The sequence below is a fragment of the Pteropus medius genome, unplaced genomic scaffold (genome assembly GCF_902729225.1).
Source record: "Pteropus medius unplaced genomic scaffold, Ma_sr-lr_union100, whole genome shotgun sequence".
NCBI lineage: Eukaryota > Metazoa > Chordata > Mammalia > Chiroptera > Pteropodidae > Pteropus > Pteropus medius.
In genome coordinates, this window is record NW_024351543.1 from 10,511,280 (window position 1) to 10,529,102 (window position 17,823).

A 17,823-nucleotide genomic window follows, 5' to 3' on the forward strand; every position below is an offset into this window, starting at 1 on the left:
CAAGAAGTTTTCATTGTACCAACAAAATGAAAAAGAAATGTTCACCACAATTTAAATGTGACAGTGACTGTTTTATAAAGAAGTTTGAGAAAAGCTTCCATTCTTTTATTCTGAGGCTCCTTTTGTATATTATTACCATGAGTTTATAAACTGAGACAGAGCATTAGTGAGTGTATTGTATGAACCATTATCTATGAAAAGTTTCCTTTACTACATGTCCTTTGGGATCATGGGCCCATATTTCCAACTACAGTAACATCCACTTATTTGATATCTGTGGGAAATGAGATGTTTACCAGCTCAGTAGTAAACCTGAAATAAGAGTTCAGTATTTTTCAGATTATATTTATAATGGCACAATTTAATATTCATTTTTCCTATTATAAGTAAAACCTGTTGACTTTAGATAACACTATATGAAAAATACATTTACTAACTCTAAAGGATGTATCTTAATTACCAAAAATTGTATAAATAGTGCCCTTAGCAATTATAATTGTCTTAAGAAAATGCAACTTCTGAGCAGTGAACCTAATTTAGGTAACTGAAAAAGATCAAAAGAACACATAAAACCAAGTTAGAATTTCCTACCTTTGCTTTTTGGAAAAATTTGTGCCTCAACAGTTCTGCTGCTGTTGGTCTAAAACAAGAAAGTTTTTATCGTTAATTCAAATATAATGTGGGTTTCTATTTCCAAAAATGAGAAAATGATTTTTTGAGTAGCAAGGAAAAAAACTCAGTGTACTCTACTTTCCTTAGCCCGCTAAAAAGGAAAAAGTAGGACAAACTTGGTACAAGACATTGAGTAGAATAAAAAGTCAAATAGAAATGTTCTGATAGTGATTATTGTAGGTCCTTTGAAAAATCCATTAGTAAAATGTTTCTTTTGGAAGCATGATTTCTTGGTGGTTTCCAATATATTTGCTGTTTAATATTACTTCCCAAGAAGTAGGCTAGACAATGTTTACTTTAACGAGGCATAAAAATACATCTAAATTCAAAAAGTCCTGTGCGGCTTGCTATGTGGCTGCCTGCCAGCCTTCAACTTAGGTAACTACATATCCTTAAAAGAGAATTCACAACTTCCCTTAAAAAAACTGAAGATTCTAAAAGTAACATATTTTCCATAAATTTAATCTAAACTCCATTTTTAACTCGACTGTGCAGTCTTATTTCCTTTGAATAAAGGCATCATTATTAACTTTACAAACTTTTAAATGAGTATGACTGAGAATAAAAAATAAACAATACTACACTTACAGAGATTGGACCTGATTACGCCACACACCTACCATATCTTCTTGGGGAAATCACTTCTCTAAGGTTCAGGATGGCCAAGTCCCTAAAAGCAGTGGCTCTTAAACACTGCTGTGACATTACCGTTCCTATTTTTTCATTCACTCACGATTTTAATATGTTCAATAGTTTGCAAAATATTGTTTTTTCCTTAATTTTTTTTTCAATTAGAGTTAGACATTCAATATTATTTTATATAAGATTCAAGTGTACAGCATAGTGGCTCCCAGGTTCATTTTCTTCTTTTTAAAGTACAATTTATAAGAGTTCTTTAAGTGCCAAAACGTGACTAGAAAATTCAATCTCTGTTTGAAAAATACCTTAATTTCATGCTTAACTCCTGATTGATAGTTTGACTAGCTAAAGAATTCTGGGTTAACAGTTATATTCTCTCAGCATTATGCCAGTATATTCTGGCCTCGACTGTTATTTTTGGGGAGTTGGCTGTCAGTCTACCTATTCCTCAGTAGTTAATCTGTTCCCTGAGGGTACAATTAAGAGCTTCTACTTGCCTGTGTCCAACAGTTTCATGACCATGTGTACAAGTGGGAAAAGGGGGATGTTCCTTGGGATTTTGGGAGATGGTCTTTAATATGAGAATATATATATTTCAATTCTAGAAAATTCTCAGCCATTATTCTGCTGAATACTGCATCTCACACATTCTTTTTCATCTCTCTTATAGAGTCCATATATACTTACATGTACATGCACTTTTGTATATTATTTCTATGTCCGTTATACATGCACAATGAATCTTCACATACTATCTTGTAAATGTTCATCTTTCATATTCCCATTTTTTATCTTTCTGTGCTGCATTTGAGCATTTTCCTCAGTATAGTGTAGTGTGATTAAGAGTGGACACTCTAGTCAAATTGCATAGGTTGAAATTCCAGCTCCACCATGACTGACTTTGGAGCAAGCCTGTACCCACGGTCATGAAACTACCGGACACAAAGGCAAACAGCTTAACCTCTCTGTGATTCAGTTTCTTCACTTGCAAAACAGAGAAAATAATAGTGCCATCCTCATAGGATTACTATAAAAAATTAAGTGATTTCATACATGTGAAGCATTTATAATGGTACCTGGTAACTTGCTTAGTAGTTGATAAATAATTATCATTTTTGTTGTTTTATTGATATTCTGTTTAACCAGTCTATTAAGCTTTTTTTTTTTTAAAACTTAGAAATGTTCTAAGGTATACTTCTGATTTACTAACTGGAATAGATGTTCTATATCTTCCGGATTTTTTTAAAAAACTTTTATTTGAAATAATTTTACTTACAAAAGAGATGCAAAGATGTAGAGTTCCTTTTACCAGCTACCCGTTAATACTTTGCATAACTATGTTATCAAGAAATTAAGTAAAAATATTAACACTGGTACAGTACTATTAACTAAACGGCTTTATTCAGATTCCCCCAGTTTTTCCACTAATATCCTTTCCCGGTTCCAGGATCTATTCAAGGACACCATGTTGCATTTAGTCCTCATGTCTCCCCCAACCTGACACTTCCTCAGTCTTTCCTTGACACTTTTGAAGAGTACTGGTCAGGTAGTTTGAAGCATATTCCTCAACTTGGGTCTGTCTGGTATTTTTTCCTATAGATTGAAGTTACAGATTTTGGGGAAGAATACCTCAGAGGTAATGTGCCCATCTCAAAGCATCACGTCAAGGAGTATGTAATAATCGATATGTCTTATTATTGGTGATGTTAACCTTGACCACCTGGTGAAGGTGTCTACCAGGTTTCTCCACTCCAAAGTTGTTTTTTTTTTCCTTTTTCATACTTTATTCATCAAAAGCAACTCCAAGTCCAGCCTACATTCAAGGGAATCCATTAAGTTTAAAATTTTAATTTCTGTATTTATCACTTCTAGCAGTTCTATTTGATTTTGATTTTGGGGGAGAAAGTCAGTCATATTCTTTTTTTATGGCTTTGATTTATGATTTTAAATACTCTTATTTAATGGTCTTTTCAGATAAGTTCTTGGAGCACTAATCCTGGCTTGTTATTTCTGCTGACTCTAGTTCACAGTGTAGTGTTTCACTGTATTTTTTAATTTTGATTTTGAATTTTTAATTTTGATTATAATCTTCTCTTTGGTGGGATATTATGTGCAAACATCCCGTGAACCTGGGTTTTTGAACTGTTCTAACAGTGCAGTTTCACAACTGCTTCTGCCAAAAATAAAACTGGCTTGGCGATAATATTTTTAATTTCTAATCCTGTGGGTTCCTGGATAACAGGAGTAGTATAAATGCAGACTGTAAACCTGCAGACTGTCCAGTTCAGAGGACTTGATTATTCAAGAGAGATTTTTGTTCTGTCTTTGTGATTATAGAAAGATTTTTATTTACTTGCTTATCCTTTCAGGATGCAGACTTACAGTCCTAGCTTTAAGCAGAGATCTCAATTCAAAATCCCAACTGGGCGGGCCCTATATCTCATTTTCAATCCCTATGTAGAAGTGGGAAGGAATAGTGTCCCACTGCGGGGAGCTGCAGGATTAGTTCATGATTTTTCTTCTCTAATTTATGGCTTCCTTATTATTTCTGGCATCTGAGTACTTCCCTTTATTGCAACCTCATCTCTGGATTTGTTATTTTAAGTTTGATAGATTTAGACAGTATTTCTGGGTGCTTGTAACAAGAGAATTCTGTTATTTTAGTCAACTAACTTGGCAGAGGCAAAAGTGTTCCCTATCCTTTATACCAATTTATTCAAAAACAGAAAAAAATTCTAAAAGCTCAGGTTTGAACTCTGCTCCCTGTTTTTCTTACCTTTTCCAATATTTCCAACAGTAAATTCTGAGGGCCCATTAAGTATACTAAAGTTAATTAAAATCGCTCATGTTTGTTGATCAGAGAAATCAAAATTAAAGAACAGTTAGTGCTAAGAAACTGAATGGAATATATGTGAAACAGAAAGATAAGATAGTGAGAACAGAGCCATAGGTTAGGAATCAGGAGTTTTGGATTCAAGTCCCACGTCTATGGCTAGGTAGCTGGTTGACCCCAAAGATAAAAGATTGTATAGGGATATCCAATATTCTATGATTCTGTTAATTCATAAATTCAAACACACATTAGATGACCATGTTTATTTATTGACTTACCAGCCAATCTGCCTAGTGCTAATAAGGTAAGCTCTTTGAATTTCTGGTCCACTTAAAAGTATGAAAATTTGATATCAAATATAACATTTGCTATGTGTATTTCTTCTGTTACTGAAATTGTAAACAGCATTAAGATATTCATTTACTTATAAGTTTTAAGTGCAAATTGAAAACAAGCCCTCCCACTAACTTGACATTATATTAATACAGAATTCACAATATACAAATTTACAATGATAAGAAATTAACCAGGAAATAGCTGAACTATTTAGGGTATACTGTACACTAAAAAAAAAAGAAAATTATTTATTCACTTCCAATCTAAGATAATGGTCTCTGTCTGTTTTTTCTAAAATTTCTATTTTGTTCTTGTGAATATGCACGAACAATTCCCTGTGTGCCTTTGTATGTGATTCCTAGACTTCCCACGACGGACTACATAATAGATGAAGAGGAAAGTAAGCCTTATCTCATACTTTACCTTTTTTCTGGATCCTTTTGAAGGCACAATGAAATCATTTTTCTAAATGATTTTCCATATTTTTTCAGCATTTCTTTATCTTGAACACCAGTTTCCAAAGAAGGAGGATCATTCTGCAGTGTCAGCATCAAAACCTGTAAGAATTTTCCATATAATAAACACTGCTTAAGACTTAGTAGAGTAAAATTAAATATTGTGGCCAAGATTTTTCAACATAGACAAACCCCAATATATAAGCAGATTTTACTTTCAAAAAGTTCATATCTAGATCAATTATTCAGAAACCAGTTATTTAGGTGTTTTCCGCATAAACAATATCCTATAGAAAGTCAGCTTCCCAGACAACATGCCTGCCAGGGCTCAAGTGTATGAACACTGTATGTCCTTTGGTCAAAATCCTTTCTTCATGTCTTCTGTCCTCGCTCTTATACTGCCAAACTACCTTAAAAAAAAATTAAAACACAGCAAAATTCAGAGTGTAACCTTGCTGACTTTACCTATTCATGGCTTTGTCTCAACTTGACACCTTGTAATCTGGCGTTCTCTTCCCGGAGCGCCTCAGAAACTTCTACCTTAGCAATCACCGATGATGTCTTAGTTAATAAAGCTACAGCGTTTTTTCAGTTCTCATTCTTCCTACCTTCCTTGCAGCAGCCAACAAGCTTGACTACTCTGTCCATTTCTTCCCTCTTTGACTTTTATGGAAACATACTAGCCTGATGCACAGAGATGTGAGTAATGAAGTTCATATTTATGTGATGGGACTTTGGGTGAGCTGTGTTTTTCTATACTGTTTTGACTTTTTTATAAAAAGCATAAGCCATTTTTCTAAACACAAAGTCAACACTAAAAAAATAAAATGGGGCTATAATCAGAATTATTACTTGCTTTTCATATTTACTTGCTTTTCAGATTCACATTTACTGAAATAGAATTACTAAGGTTGGTGATATTTCTCATTATGAGCAAACAGGTTAACACATATATGTCTGGCTATAATTACAGGAGTCATTGCCTATAATGGATGAAAAAGAAACCTCATGCTCTCTCTCAACCTCCTTTTTAAAATAAGCCATCTCTTTGGCCTAAAAATAGCCTCCCACCTTATAGTTATTTTAAAAAAATTCTTCTTAAAACCTTATGAATTCCCTCTTAGAAGTAGTCAACCTTTGGGAAAACCGTGGCCTTAAAATATTACTAATCTTTCACAGAATCAAAATTTCACCCATTGAACATGCAGGTCAATATATGTATGTTTTGAATATGGAGGGACACAGAGGTTTTTCCTAATAGCCTTTTGTTTTGTCCTTAAAGGGGACAAGATATTTTAAAGGCTCTCAAGTGCACCATACAGATACGAATAATATCACTATGACAATAATTCACAATGGTGGTTATCCATTTTAAACAGTCATAGGGTATTTTGTAAAGTGAGCAAGCAGAAATATAAACAATAGCTACAGCTACAAACAGAAGAATAGAATTCATGAGCATATTAAAACTAAGGGGTCGCACAGATAAAATGGTTACCAACAGTATTGGCAGCACCATCTTGAAACACAAAAACTCATTCTGTTACTAATGCTGGGGGCAGGATTAACAACCACATTTCATTAACAACCATCAGATTCTGAGGTAACTACTACCTCAGAACATGATAATAGGCCTTTTAATAAAAGCTGCTTAGTGTCCTACAAAGCAAACTTTTATTCAATAATAATGAAAATACATATATAGGGCACATGAACATTTTGCATGAATTATCTTGTTTAAGATATGAAAAGCACTTAAAACAGTGCCTGGCAAGATAAGTGCTCAATGAATGTTAGCTATAATTACTATTAATATGTATTCCTTCCAACAACCTTATAAAGTAGAAATGATCATCGTCCCATTAAGGCTGTTCTACACAGGTGACTGTACAGAACACACACTAAAATGAGTGACATCAGGTCCTAATATCAAACTATTCAAACTAAGAGTCAGGAGATGGAGATCACTATATAAAAAGGTCAACTCCGATGTAAAGTCATCCAATGGTAAACACCAAATATCTGATACAGACGTTAACTGCTACAGGAGTCAGAAAGAATGCAGGGCAGAATTCTATGGACAAAAACGTCAAATGAAGCAAGGCGCCTGGGACATGAGCTGGGGCAGTACTCTGAACGTGGGCCTCACCTTCATTGGTGGGTACTTATGATACGGAGCTGCCCCTGTAGCCAATTCAATCGCTGTGATCCCAAAACTCCAGATGTCGGCTTTGAAATCATAACCTCGGACCTGTAAAGAACAGAGAGATGTACGTGATTACTTTTGCCACCCTAAAAGCACTTTTAAAAGGTAGCTTATCATGTCTATCAAGAACCGTGAAAGTGTTCGTAAGCTTTAAACCAATAAAATAAAGTAGGCAAAAATTAAATATACTTGAAAAAAGGAAAAAAAGAGGCAACCTGAATGAATATTCACCAATGGAGAAATTAAGTACAGTATATTCACCTAAAGAAATATTACACAGTTAACTAAAACCACGTTCATGAATTCTGTATGAAAATATGGAAAACCATCTGTGATAAAGCATTTATGAAGAAAAAAGAATATAAAATTGTTCATAAGTTTTGATACTATTACAAATAGGTATACAGTCTATAAAAAATAGAACAAAATGTTAGGCAATGGGGGTGAGTCTTGTTTTCAACATTTCCTATGCTGTTATTGTTTTTATCATCTTAATTTTTATAATGAAAAGTTACAAAGGGCATGAATATTTTTAAAGTTGTTGGTGTGAAAATGTTGCCAAATTTCTCGCCTTTTAAACTGTCACCAGCACATCATATAATTAAATATTTTAATTTCCTATCCTAAACAATGTAGGAGAAACAGGTGTTGGGAGTGTGTGGTTTGAGATCTAAAATTAAAGCTCCATATTTCATGCTGTCTTCACATCTAGTAAATAGGAAGGCCTCTAATGACATAAGTGCACATCCCCCCGCCCCGCCGCCCCCTTACCACCTTCTGCTCCTGAGGATAAGGTCCCTTAGCCTAGCAACTCTGCTTATCAACCAGACCAGGTACAGGTCCTGCTTATCCCTGACTAGCAGGCTTCAGCTCCCTGCCAGCCTGCAGAATTATTCAGATGAGCCAATCACATCCTCACAAGGAAATCAAAGGGCATCTCACTCTTTTGATACTACAAAACCTGTTTGCCACAGTAACTTTTTGTTCACTCTCTTCCTGAGTGCGATCCTCTGTGGCATACAGTGTCCTCCTCCCCCCTGCTATGTGTATATGCAATTAATAAATTGCAGTCCATCTCATCAGTTCAGGGTCAGGTGTGTGTTCAACCATTCACATAACTTTAGGGTGAGAATCCTTACCTCACCAGCAGGGTGAATACAGGCGTTATAACAGAGTGAAAAGTGAATTCAGTTCTACATACTGAGTTTGATATACCAGGAAGACATTTCTGCAAAACACCTATAAGGAGGTGAAAATATCTACCCAGAGGCTTAGGAAATAAGACTGGTCTGAACATAAATTAGAAATAATGACTAGGTGCAAAGCAAAGAGGACACTTAGTGAGTATGTCAGAGAAGAGTTCAAAAACCAGGTCCTGGGAAACACTGCCACTCAGCAGAAGGAAAGCCAGAAAAGAAGTCAGAGAAATGGCCTGACAAGTAGGAAAAAATGAGAAAGCCACACTAGGGAAGCTAACAAAGTTAAAGGTGGGAATGGCCAACTGTGTCAAATGCCACAAAGAGAACAAGACAAGGAACAAGAAATGAGAACTGGTTTCAAGATTTAGCAGAATTTCTGTAACATGATGGGATGAGTGACATCAGATTGTAGTTTGAGGGCAAATGGAAAATGGGGATGTGAAGAAAACTAGTTTCTAGAGAACTACAGCAATATAACTATATGTAAAAAGACTGTCATTTAACCAAAGAGAATATTATTAAACGAAGCTTCATTATATTATTCCTTCGGTTGTCTTTGGTATAAACCCTAAGTTTCTCATCTCCTTTGTAAAGTTTTGCAGTTGTTTTTTTTTTTTTTTTAAAGGAGGACCAAAGTCTTAATAGATGAACAGAGATGTGTATTTCCCAAAGCTAACCTAGTATACCAAATAAAAGCACTACTCAGTGTTTTTCAATTCATAACAAAACCCTAAACCATTAAAAAAAGACACAGTACCTGTTCCATAACTTCAGGTGCCATCCAGCAAGGGGTTCCAACAAAAGTCTTCCTCACTTTATTTCGGGTAATATCACCACCAGTTGCTAAAAAAGCACTAACTCCAAAGTCTGAAATAAAATACAACAGCAAGGTATTAAAAGTACAGTAAGTAACATAAATGACTAGAGTAATATTATAGTTACAGTCCTATATATAAACAGCATGACATCATCTTTCTGCTGAACTTCTCTCGGCTAAATTACGACACAGCCTAACAGGTCCTTCAGTCCATTCCTCTCCACCTCAACACAACTTCTCTGATTTTCCTCCTTGCTCTAATCTATTCTTCTTCCCAAATTGAAACCCTATATCCATGAAACTCCCCGATGACCCCTTCCTCTAGTCCCTGGCACCTACCATTCTACTTTCTGTCTCTATGATTTTGACTAAGTATTTCATAAGTGGAATGATACAGTATTTGTTTATAACTGGCTTATCTCACTCAGCATAATGTCCTCAAGGTTCATCGACATTGTAGCATGTGTCAGAGTTTCCTTCCTTCATAAGCTGAATAATATTCCATTGTATGTATTTACCATATTTTGTAATATGTTCACTGATGAACACTTGGGTTACTCCCAAGATTTCGCCACTGTGAATAATGCCGCCATAAAAACGAATGTACAAATATCCGTTTGAGCCCATTTTCACTTCTTTAGGTTACATAACCAGGAACTGCTGGGTCCTTTATTATTTTTAATTATTTAAGGAATAGCCAAATTCTTTTCTACAGCAGCTGTACTATTTTACAGTCCCATCAACAGTGAACAAAGATACCGATTTCTCCACATCTGTGTTATTTGTTGTTGTTGTTGTTGTTTTTGATAGTAGCAATCCTGATGAGTGTGAGGTGGTACCTCCTTGTAGTTTCAATTTGCATTTCTCTGATGATTAGTGGTGTTGAGCATCTTTCCGTGTGCTTATTGGTGATCTGTATATCTTCTTTGGAGAAATGTCTATTAAAACCCATTTTTAATCTGTTAATTTCTTGTTAAATTTTAGAAGTTCTCTGTATATTCTGGATATTATTAGTTTTTATAAGTAATTTACAAAATATTTTCTCCAATTCTATGGGTTACATTTTTACTGTTAGTAGTGCTTTTGATGCATAAAAAAATTAATTTTCACAAAGGCTACTTTTCCTATTTTTTCTTCTGTTTCCTGTGCCATTGGCATCATATCTAAATCACTGCCAAAACCAATGTCATGAAACTTTTGCCCTGTTTTCTCCTCAGAGTTTCATTGTTTAAGGTTTTACATTTAGGACTTTGATCCATTTTGAGTTATTTTTTGTGTATGGGAACTTCATAGATAAGGGAACTTCATTCCTTTGCATGGGGATATGTAGTTTTCTCGGCACCGTATGTCCTTTCCCCCACTGAATGGTCTTGGCACCCTTGTCAAAATCACTTTACCATGTATGAAAGAGTTATTTTGGGGCTTGCTTTTCTATTCCATTGGTCTCGATGTCTATCTTTATGCCCATAACATACTGTTTTTATTACTGTTGCCTGTAGTAAATTTTGAAAGCAGAAGTGTAATTCCTCCGGCTTTGTTCATTCTTTTTCAAGACTGTTCTGGTTATCTGAGGTTACTTGAGATTCGGTACAGATTTTAAGATGAGTTTTTCTATTTCTGCAAAAAAAAAAATATCACTAGGATTGCAATAATAATTACATTGAATCTGTAGATCACTTTGGGCAGTACTGACATTTTAAGAATATAGGTATTCCCTGCTTTCATAATGTCTGCATTATGCCACTTTGCTTTTACAAAAGTCCTACATAAGTATCTGTTTTCACTAACCAAAAGAAATCCAAAAAGGATTTTTGTTTTTACAAAAAAAAGCCATGAAAGCGAGTATGAAACATGAACTTTCCGAAAGTCAGAGATACTCTTCACTTTAAGCCATTTGGGCTTACAAAAGATTTCATAGGAATGCTCTACTTCAGCATAGCAGGAGAAACCTGTATTAAGTCTTCTAATCCGTGGACATGAGATGTGTTTCCATTGATATATGTCTTCTTTAATTTCTTTCAGCAATGTTTTGTAGTTTTCACTGTATAAGTCATCTACCTCTTTGGTTAACTTAACTCCAAGTGTTTTATTCTTTTTGATGCTACTTATAAATGGAATTGTTTTGTAATTTCCTTTGCAAATTGTTCATTGTTAGTATAAAATGCAACTGATTTTTGTGTGGTGACTTTGGATCTTACTTTGCTAAATTCAAGTAGTTTACGGAATGTTTAGGGTTTTCTACATATAAGATCACATAATCTGCATATGGGGATAATTTACTTCTTTCCAGTTTGGATGACTTCTTTTTCTTACCTAATTGTTCAATCTAGATCTTACAGTACTATGCTGAACAGAAGTGTCAAAAGCATCCTTGCCACGTTTCCGAACTCAAAGGAAAAGCTTTCAGTCTTTCATCACTGAATATGTTGTTCATTGTGGGTCTTTCGTATGTAGTTTTTAGTAAGTTGAGGATGTTTCCTTTGTTCCTACTTTGCTCATATTCCTATTATAAAAGTGTTAAATTTTCTCAAATGCTTGTTCTATATTGAGATGATCAGGTGGTTTTTTCCCCTGCATTCTGTTAACGTGGTCTGTTACATTTGATTTTGAAATGTTAAACCATCCTTGTACTCCAAGAAAAAAATCCCACTTGGTCATAGTGTATAATCCATTTAATATGCTACTGAATTCGATTTGCTAGTATTTCGTTGAGGATTTTTGCATCAATGTTCATTAAGGAATATTCGCCTGCAGTTTTCATTGTAGTGTCTTTGGCTCTGCTATCAGGGTAATGCTGTTGAATGAATTAGGAAGTGTTCCTCCTCTCCAATTGTTTGGAAAAGATTGAGAAGGACTGTTATTAGTTTTCCTTTAACTGTTTGGTAGAATTCATCAATAAAACCATCAGGTCCAGGGTTTTTCTTTGTGGAGAGATTTCAAATAATGATTCGATCTCCTTACTAGTTACAGGTCAATTCAGATTTTCTATTTCTCTGTGATTTCATCTTGGTAGTTTTCATGTTTCAAGGAATTTGTCCATTTCATCTAAGTTATCCAATTTGTACAATTGTTCCTAGTACTCTTTTATAATGTTATTTATTTCTGTAGAATTGGTAGCAATGTCCCCATTTTCATTTATGATTTCAGTCATTTGAGTCTTCTATTTTTTTCTTAGTACACCTACCTTAAGGTTTGTCAATTTTGGTGATCTTTTTATAGAACCAGCTTTAGATTTAACTGATTTTCTCTACTGCTTTTCTATTTTCTATTTCCTTCATCTCTGCTCTAAACTTTATTTCCTTCCATCGGCTTTGGATTTAGTTTCTTTTTCTTGTTCCTTAAGCTATAAAATTAGATGGCTGATTTGCCATCTTTCTTATTTTTAAATAATGTATCTGTCGCTATAAACGTATCCCTTAACAATACTTTTGCTGTGTCCCATAAATTTTGGTATGGTTGTGATTTTGTTTTCATTTATCTGAGTATTTCCTACTTTCCCTTGTGATGTCTTCCTTCCTTCATCACAAATCCTTAGTGAATTTTCTAGATTTACTCCTGTTATTGATTTCTGACTTTATCCCACTGTGGTTGGAGAAGATACTTTGTATATTTAACTTTTAAAATCTTACTGAGACTTAGTTTGTGGCCTAACATATAGACTATCCTGGAAAATGCCCCTTGCGCACTTGGGAAGAATGTGTATGCTGTTCTTGTTGGGTAGTATTCTATTAATGTCTGTTAGATCTCACTGGTCATTGTGTTAAATCCTCTATTTCTTTATCTTCTGTATCTAACCAATATTGAGACCGATGTACTGAAGTCTCCAACTATTACTGTAGAACTGTCTACCTTTCCCTTCAGTTTTGTCAGTTTTTGCTTCATATATTTTGCTGGTATGTTATTAGATGCAGGAATATTCGTAATTATTATATCTTCTTGCTGTATTAAAGCATCTATTAACATGTAGTGTATCTCTTTGTTTCTTGTAATCTTTTATGATTTAATATTTATTTTGTCTGATATTAGAATAGCTACCCTTGCTCTCTTTTCGGTTACTATTTATGTAGAATATAGTTTTCCAGCCTTTCCCTTTCAATCCATTTGTGTCTTTGGATCTAAAGTGAGTCTCTCATAGGCAGCATATAGTTGAATCGTGTTTTATCCACTCTGCCAATCTCTGTCTTTTCATTGGAGAGTTAAACTATTTACATTTTATAGAACCACTACTGATAAGGAGGGATTTCTGTCATTGTGTTATTTTCTATAGTTTTGTCCCTTGTTTCCTGAATTACTTCTTTTGTGTTTAGCTGATTTTTTGTTGTGAAACGCTTAATTTTCCCCCTCATTTCTTTATGTGTATTATCTATAGCTATTTTTTTTATGTGGGGACTATAGGAATTACATTTACCATTCTAAAGTTATAACACTCTAATTTGCATTTATACCGCTTACCTTCAACAAAATACAAAAACTCTTCTCCTTTACAGCACTGTTCCCACCCTTTTGGTTGATGATGTCACAAAATTACATCTTAATACACTGTGTGCTCAAAAACATAAACAAATAATTCTTTTAAATGTACTAGTCTCTTAAATTATGTAGAAAACAAGACTTAGAGTTACAAACCAATGTTACTGTAATACTAACTTTTAGAACAATAATTGTTTTTATTATTAGTCTCTTAAACCATGTAGAAAACAAAAAGTAGAGCTACAAACCACTGTTACAATAATACAGTAATAGCTTTTATATTTGCCCATGTGTTTACCTTTATCAAGATCTTTATTTCTTCATACTGTTTGGAGTTATTGTCTAGTGTCTTTTCATTTCACTTCACAGAACTCCCTTGAGCATTTCTTGCAATGCAAGTCTAGTGGAAACATACTCCCTCAGCTTTTGTTTATCTAGGAATGTCTTAATTTATCCTTCATTTTTGATGGAGTTTTACCAGTTATAGGATTCTTGGTTGATAATTTCTTTAGCACTCTGAATACACTGTTCCACTTTCTTCTGATCTCCAAAGTTTTTGATGAGAAATCTGCTGAGTGACAACCTTACTGAGTCTCCTTTGTGACAAATCATTTCTCTCTTGCTGCTCTCAAGAGTCTTTGTTTTCGGCTTTCATAAGTTTGATTATAACGTGTCTCTGTGTGAGTCTCTTAAGGTTTATCTTACTTGGAGATTGTTGAGCTCTTGTATATTTATATTCCCGTCTTCATCAAATTTTGGAAGTTTTCAGCCTTTATTTCTTTAAATATTCTCTCTGCCTCTTTCTCTCTTCTTCTTCTGGGTCACATACAATGTGTATGTTGGTCCACTTAATGGTGTCCAACTGGCCCCTCAGGCTCTGTTCACTTTTCTTCAACCTTTTTCCTTCTATTCATCAGAATCGCTAATTTCCGTTTACCTATTTTTGAGTTCACTGATTCTTTCTTCTGCCAGCTCAAATTTGCAACTGAATCCTTCTAGTGAGTTTTTTATTTCACAGTACAAGTTATTGTACTTTTTAGCTCCAAAATTTCTTTTTGGTCTGTTTTAGGTTTTCTTTTTGTTAAAAGTCTCATTTTGTTCACACATCATTTTAATTTCTGTTCATCTTCTTTCAGTTCTCTCAGTATCATCAATATGGCTGTTTTAAGTCTTTGTCTAGTAGATCTGCCATCGGTCTGTTTTAGTGACAGTTTCTATTATTTATTTCATTTGAATGGGCCACGCTTTGCTGTTTATTGAATGTCTTCTGATTTTGTTGTTGTTGAAAACTGGAGATCTAAATCTAATAATATGGCAACTATGGAGATTAGATTCTATCTCTTCTCCATGGTTTGCTATTTTTGTTAATGTTTTTGTTATTGTTGTTTTGGTTGCTGTAGGCTGTATCTGTGTCAAGCATCAGATGGAGGACTGAGGTGTAAACTTAAGGTCTTCTCTGATCTTTTCCGCACTTTTTCCTGGGCATGTGGAGTCACTTTCCAATTTTCCCTGTAAATGTAATTGTTTTTTTAATATCCTAGTTTTTAATGTCTGGCTCCAAAAGGGGAAAGACGAACAAAATGAAGGGAAGAAAAAACGGTGCTAGCCTGTTAAGTCTCCTGGAAGTTACTTGAGGGGGTGAGGTACAATAACTATGGCTGCTTGCCTCTTTGCCTGCACCTTGAGAATAGAATCAGCAATCAGTGATCAGGGCACAGACTCCTGATATTTGGAGGAAAGAATGCTTTTTGCCCTAACAGTTACCACAGCTGTGTGTGAGCTGCTCCAAAAACACGCACAAATGCCCACAACATGGCTGATGGGCGAGAAATGAGTGGCTCTGATATTGACCAAATTAACCACGATTTATCTTCCAAGACTTTCCCTAGAAATGTCAAGCCTTCAATGGTCTACAGAATTCCAAAACAGTTACAGTAAGTCCTCACTCAACATCATCAATAAGTTCTGTGACTTTAAATGAAATGATGTATAATGAAACCAATTTTATCGTGGGCTAATTGATATAAACAAGAGTTAAGTTCCTACAGCATTTCTTCAAATTTATAACAAAATAACATTGAACAAAGTTATTTGAGGACCTGCTGTACATCAGACAGATTCTGCCATTTCAACTGCTGTCTAGGTGGGGAGTCAGATTCCTGGTGCCGCCTATTCACCATCTTCCCAGAATCCTCTTTAGTTTTTTACCACTCAATTTTGCTTCTCTAAGCAATATAGCACAATTGTGCCTGGTAGTGAACTTATGTAAATGAAATCGCACCCTATATATTCTATTCTGACTGGCTTCTTTCATCTGATGTCTTTAGAATTTATTAATGCTTTTGTATATAGTTATAGTTCTATTCAATTTCATCACTAGATAACATTCCAATGTATAAATTAACCATTTTTTTATACAATGGATTTTATACAGTGGATACAATGTTAATTTATACAATGGGTAAATTTATTTATCCATTCTACTAATGAAGAAGTTGGAACTGTTTCAAACTTTCAATGCTTATGAGCACCATGGCACACGTAAGCAAATTTCCCCAGGCCATGCATTCAGAGGCCAGAGTCTTAGGGTATGCCAGTCTTTAACCTAATGAAGTGTTTGTACTAATTTATACTCCCATAATCAGATATTAGACTTTTCCTTGCTTTACATCCACACTAACAACTGGTGGTGTCAGATATTTTTTCCAGGTCAATCAGTATAACATGGTATTCCAATGTTATTCTACTTTGTATTTAACTGATTACTAATGAGGTTTAACACCTTTTATTATATATATGTTTTGATGTCTTCATTTGGGAAGTCTTCTGTCCATTTTTTAATCATATTTTTCTTAACGAGTTCTTTACATATTCTAAATTTGAGGCCTTTATCAGTTATTCATGAAACAAGGATCTTTTCTACTCTGTGGTTTGCCTTTTTACTTATTAACGGTGATAAATTGTTTTTCTTTTGATGAAGAGAAGTTGCTAATTTTCAAGGAGTCAAATTTATCGATCTTTTCCTTTACGTTAGAGCATTATGTGGCTTGGTTAAAATATTCCCTTATATTAGGACATGAAGATGTGTGTCTAAATTATCTTCTAAAGCTGAAGAACGAATTAACTTTTGGGTGATTATCTTCCTCCTGCCAAACACCTGACTGTTCCGGCAATGGGCATGGGACTAAGATGAGGTTTTCTCAGATGATCTGCTTACTCAACAATCCTGCGGTTCCACCATTCTGGAGCTTCAGCCTGGAGGAAGTGGTATTTCACCAGGACAGCCACCAACTCTTATCCCTTCAGCTCTGAATCTCCCAAAACTGCACTTCCACCTCTCAGATGCCTCTTCTTAATTGGCAAATACCCCATTTCTCCCAGGATATAAGTAACTCTGTATCACCTTTCTGTATCAATTTATTTTTAAATACAATGAGGTTTCTTGACTACTTCTCCTTAAAAGGAAAGTACAGAATGCCATAAGAACCCACAGATGAATATCTTAATGCTGGACAAGGAATGGATAACTGGATAGCTACAAGGTAATGAGTAATGGCCAGAAAAATGTCAAAAATCAAAAATGAAGGTTGAATTGTGGAGAAAACCTTGAGAGCCAGCAGGAATGTACCAACATAGAATGTTTAACTAGAAATGGTCCAGGGAAGAGAAAATTGTCTAAGAAAACATAAAAGATAACCAATGTGGTTCAACTGACCATTCAATTTTAAAAAATGCTAATCATTACCTGCAATCTGTACTGAGCCATCTTCTCCAAGAAGAATATTTCCAGCTTTCACATCTCTTTAAGAAAAACAAAAATTAGATATTAAAAAAACACCTATTCTTTGGAGTCACATAATTTAAGCATTTGTCTACTAGAGTCACATAACACTGGCAATATTTAAGTTCTCTATTTTGCATTAAAGGGTATTAAGGCCAATACAAAAATTTTTTTAAAAGTTCAGTCACTTGTACTAGAATCCAAACATTGTAAACAGAAAGCTAGAATAACATATAGCTATTTACTATAAAATCTAGAAAACCCAAGGTGATTCAATACTTGACTGGAATAATATTGGCCAAAGAATGTGATCCTCATCTACCCTCACGTAATTCTACCTTTTGAAATATATTGATTTTTTTCTACACCCTAATATATGGTCAAAAATTTTAAATGGTCAGCGTGTAATTGAAAA

General features: G+C 34.5%; 1 protein-coding gene across 2 annotated transcripts in view; it reads right to left on the bottom strand.

Moving 5' to 3' along the window:
• OXSR1 (oxidative stress responsive kinase 1) overlaps positions 1-17,823 on the bottom strand; it is a 79,362-nt gene that overhangs the window by 18,003 nt on the left and 43,536 nt on the right. For both annotated transcript variants that reach the window (XM_039843293.1, XM_039843292.1), the window contains exons 5-9: positions 17,373-17,428; positions 9,098-9,207; positions 7,085-7,186; positions 4,904-5,037; positions 592-640 (exon numbers count right to left, since the gene is read on the bottom strand). In XM_039843293.1, the coding sequence (XP_039699227.1) occupies positions 592-640; positions 4,904-5,037; positions 7,085-7,186; positions 9,098-9,207; positions 17,373-17,428 (451 nt within the window). The remainder of the gene's footprint in view (positions 1-591; positions 641-4,903; positions 5,038-7,084; positions 7,187-9,097; positions 9,208-17,372; positions 17,429-17,823) is intronic.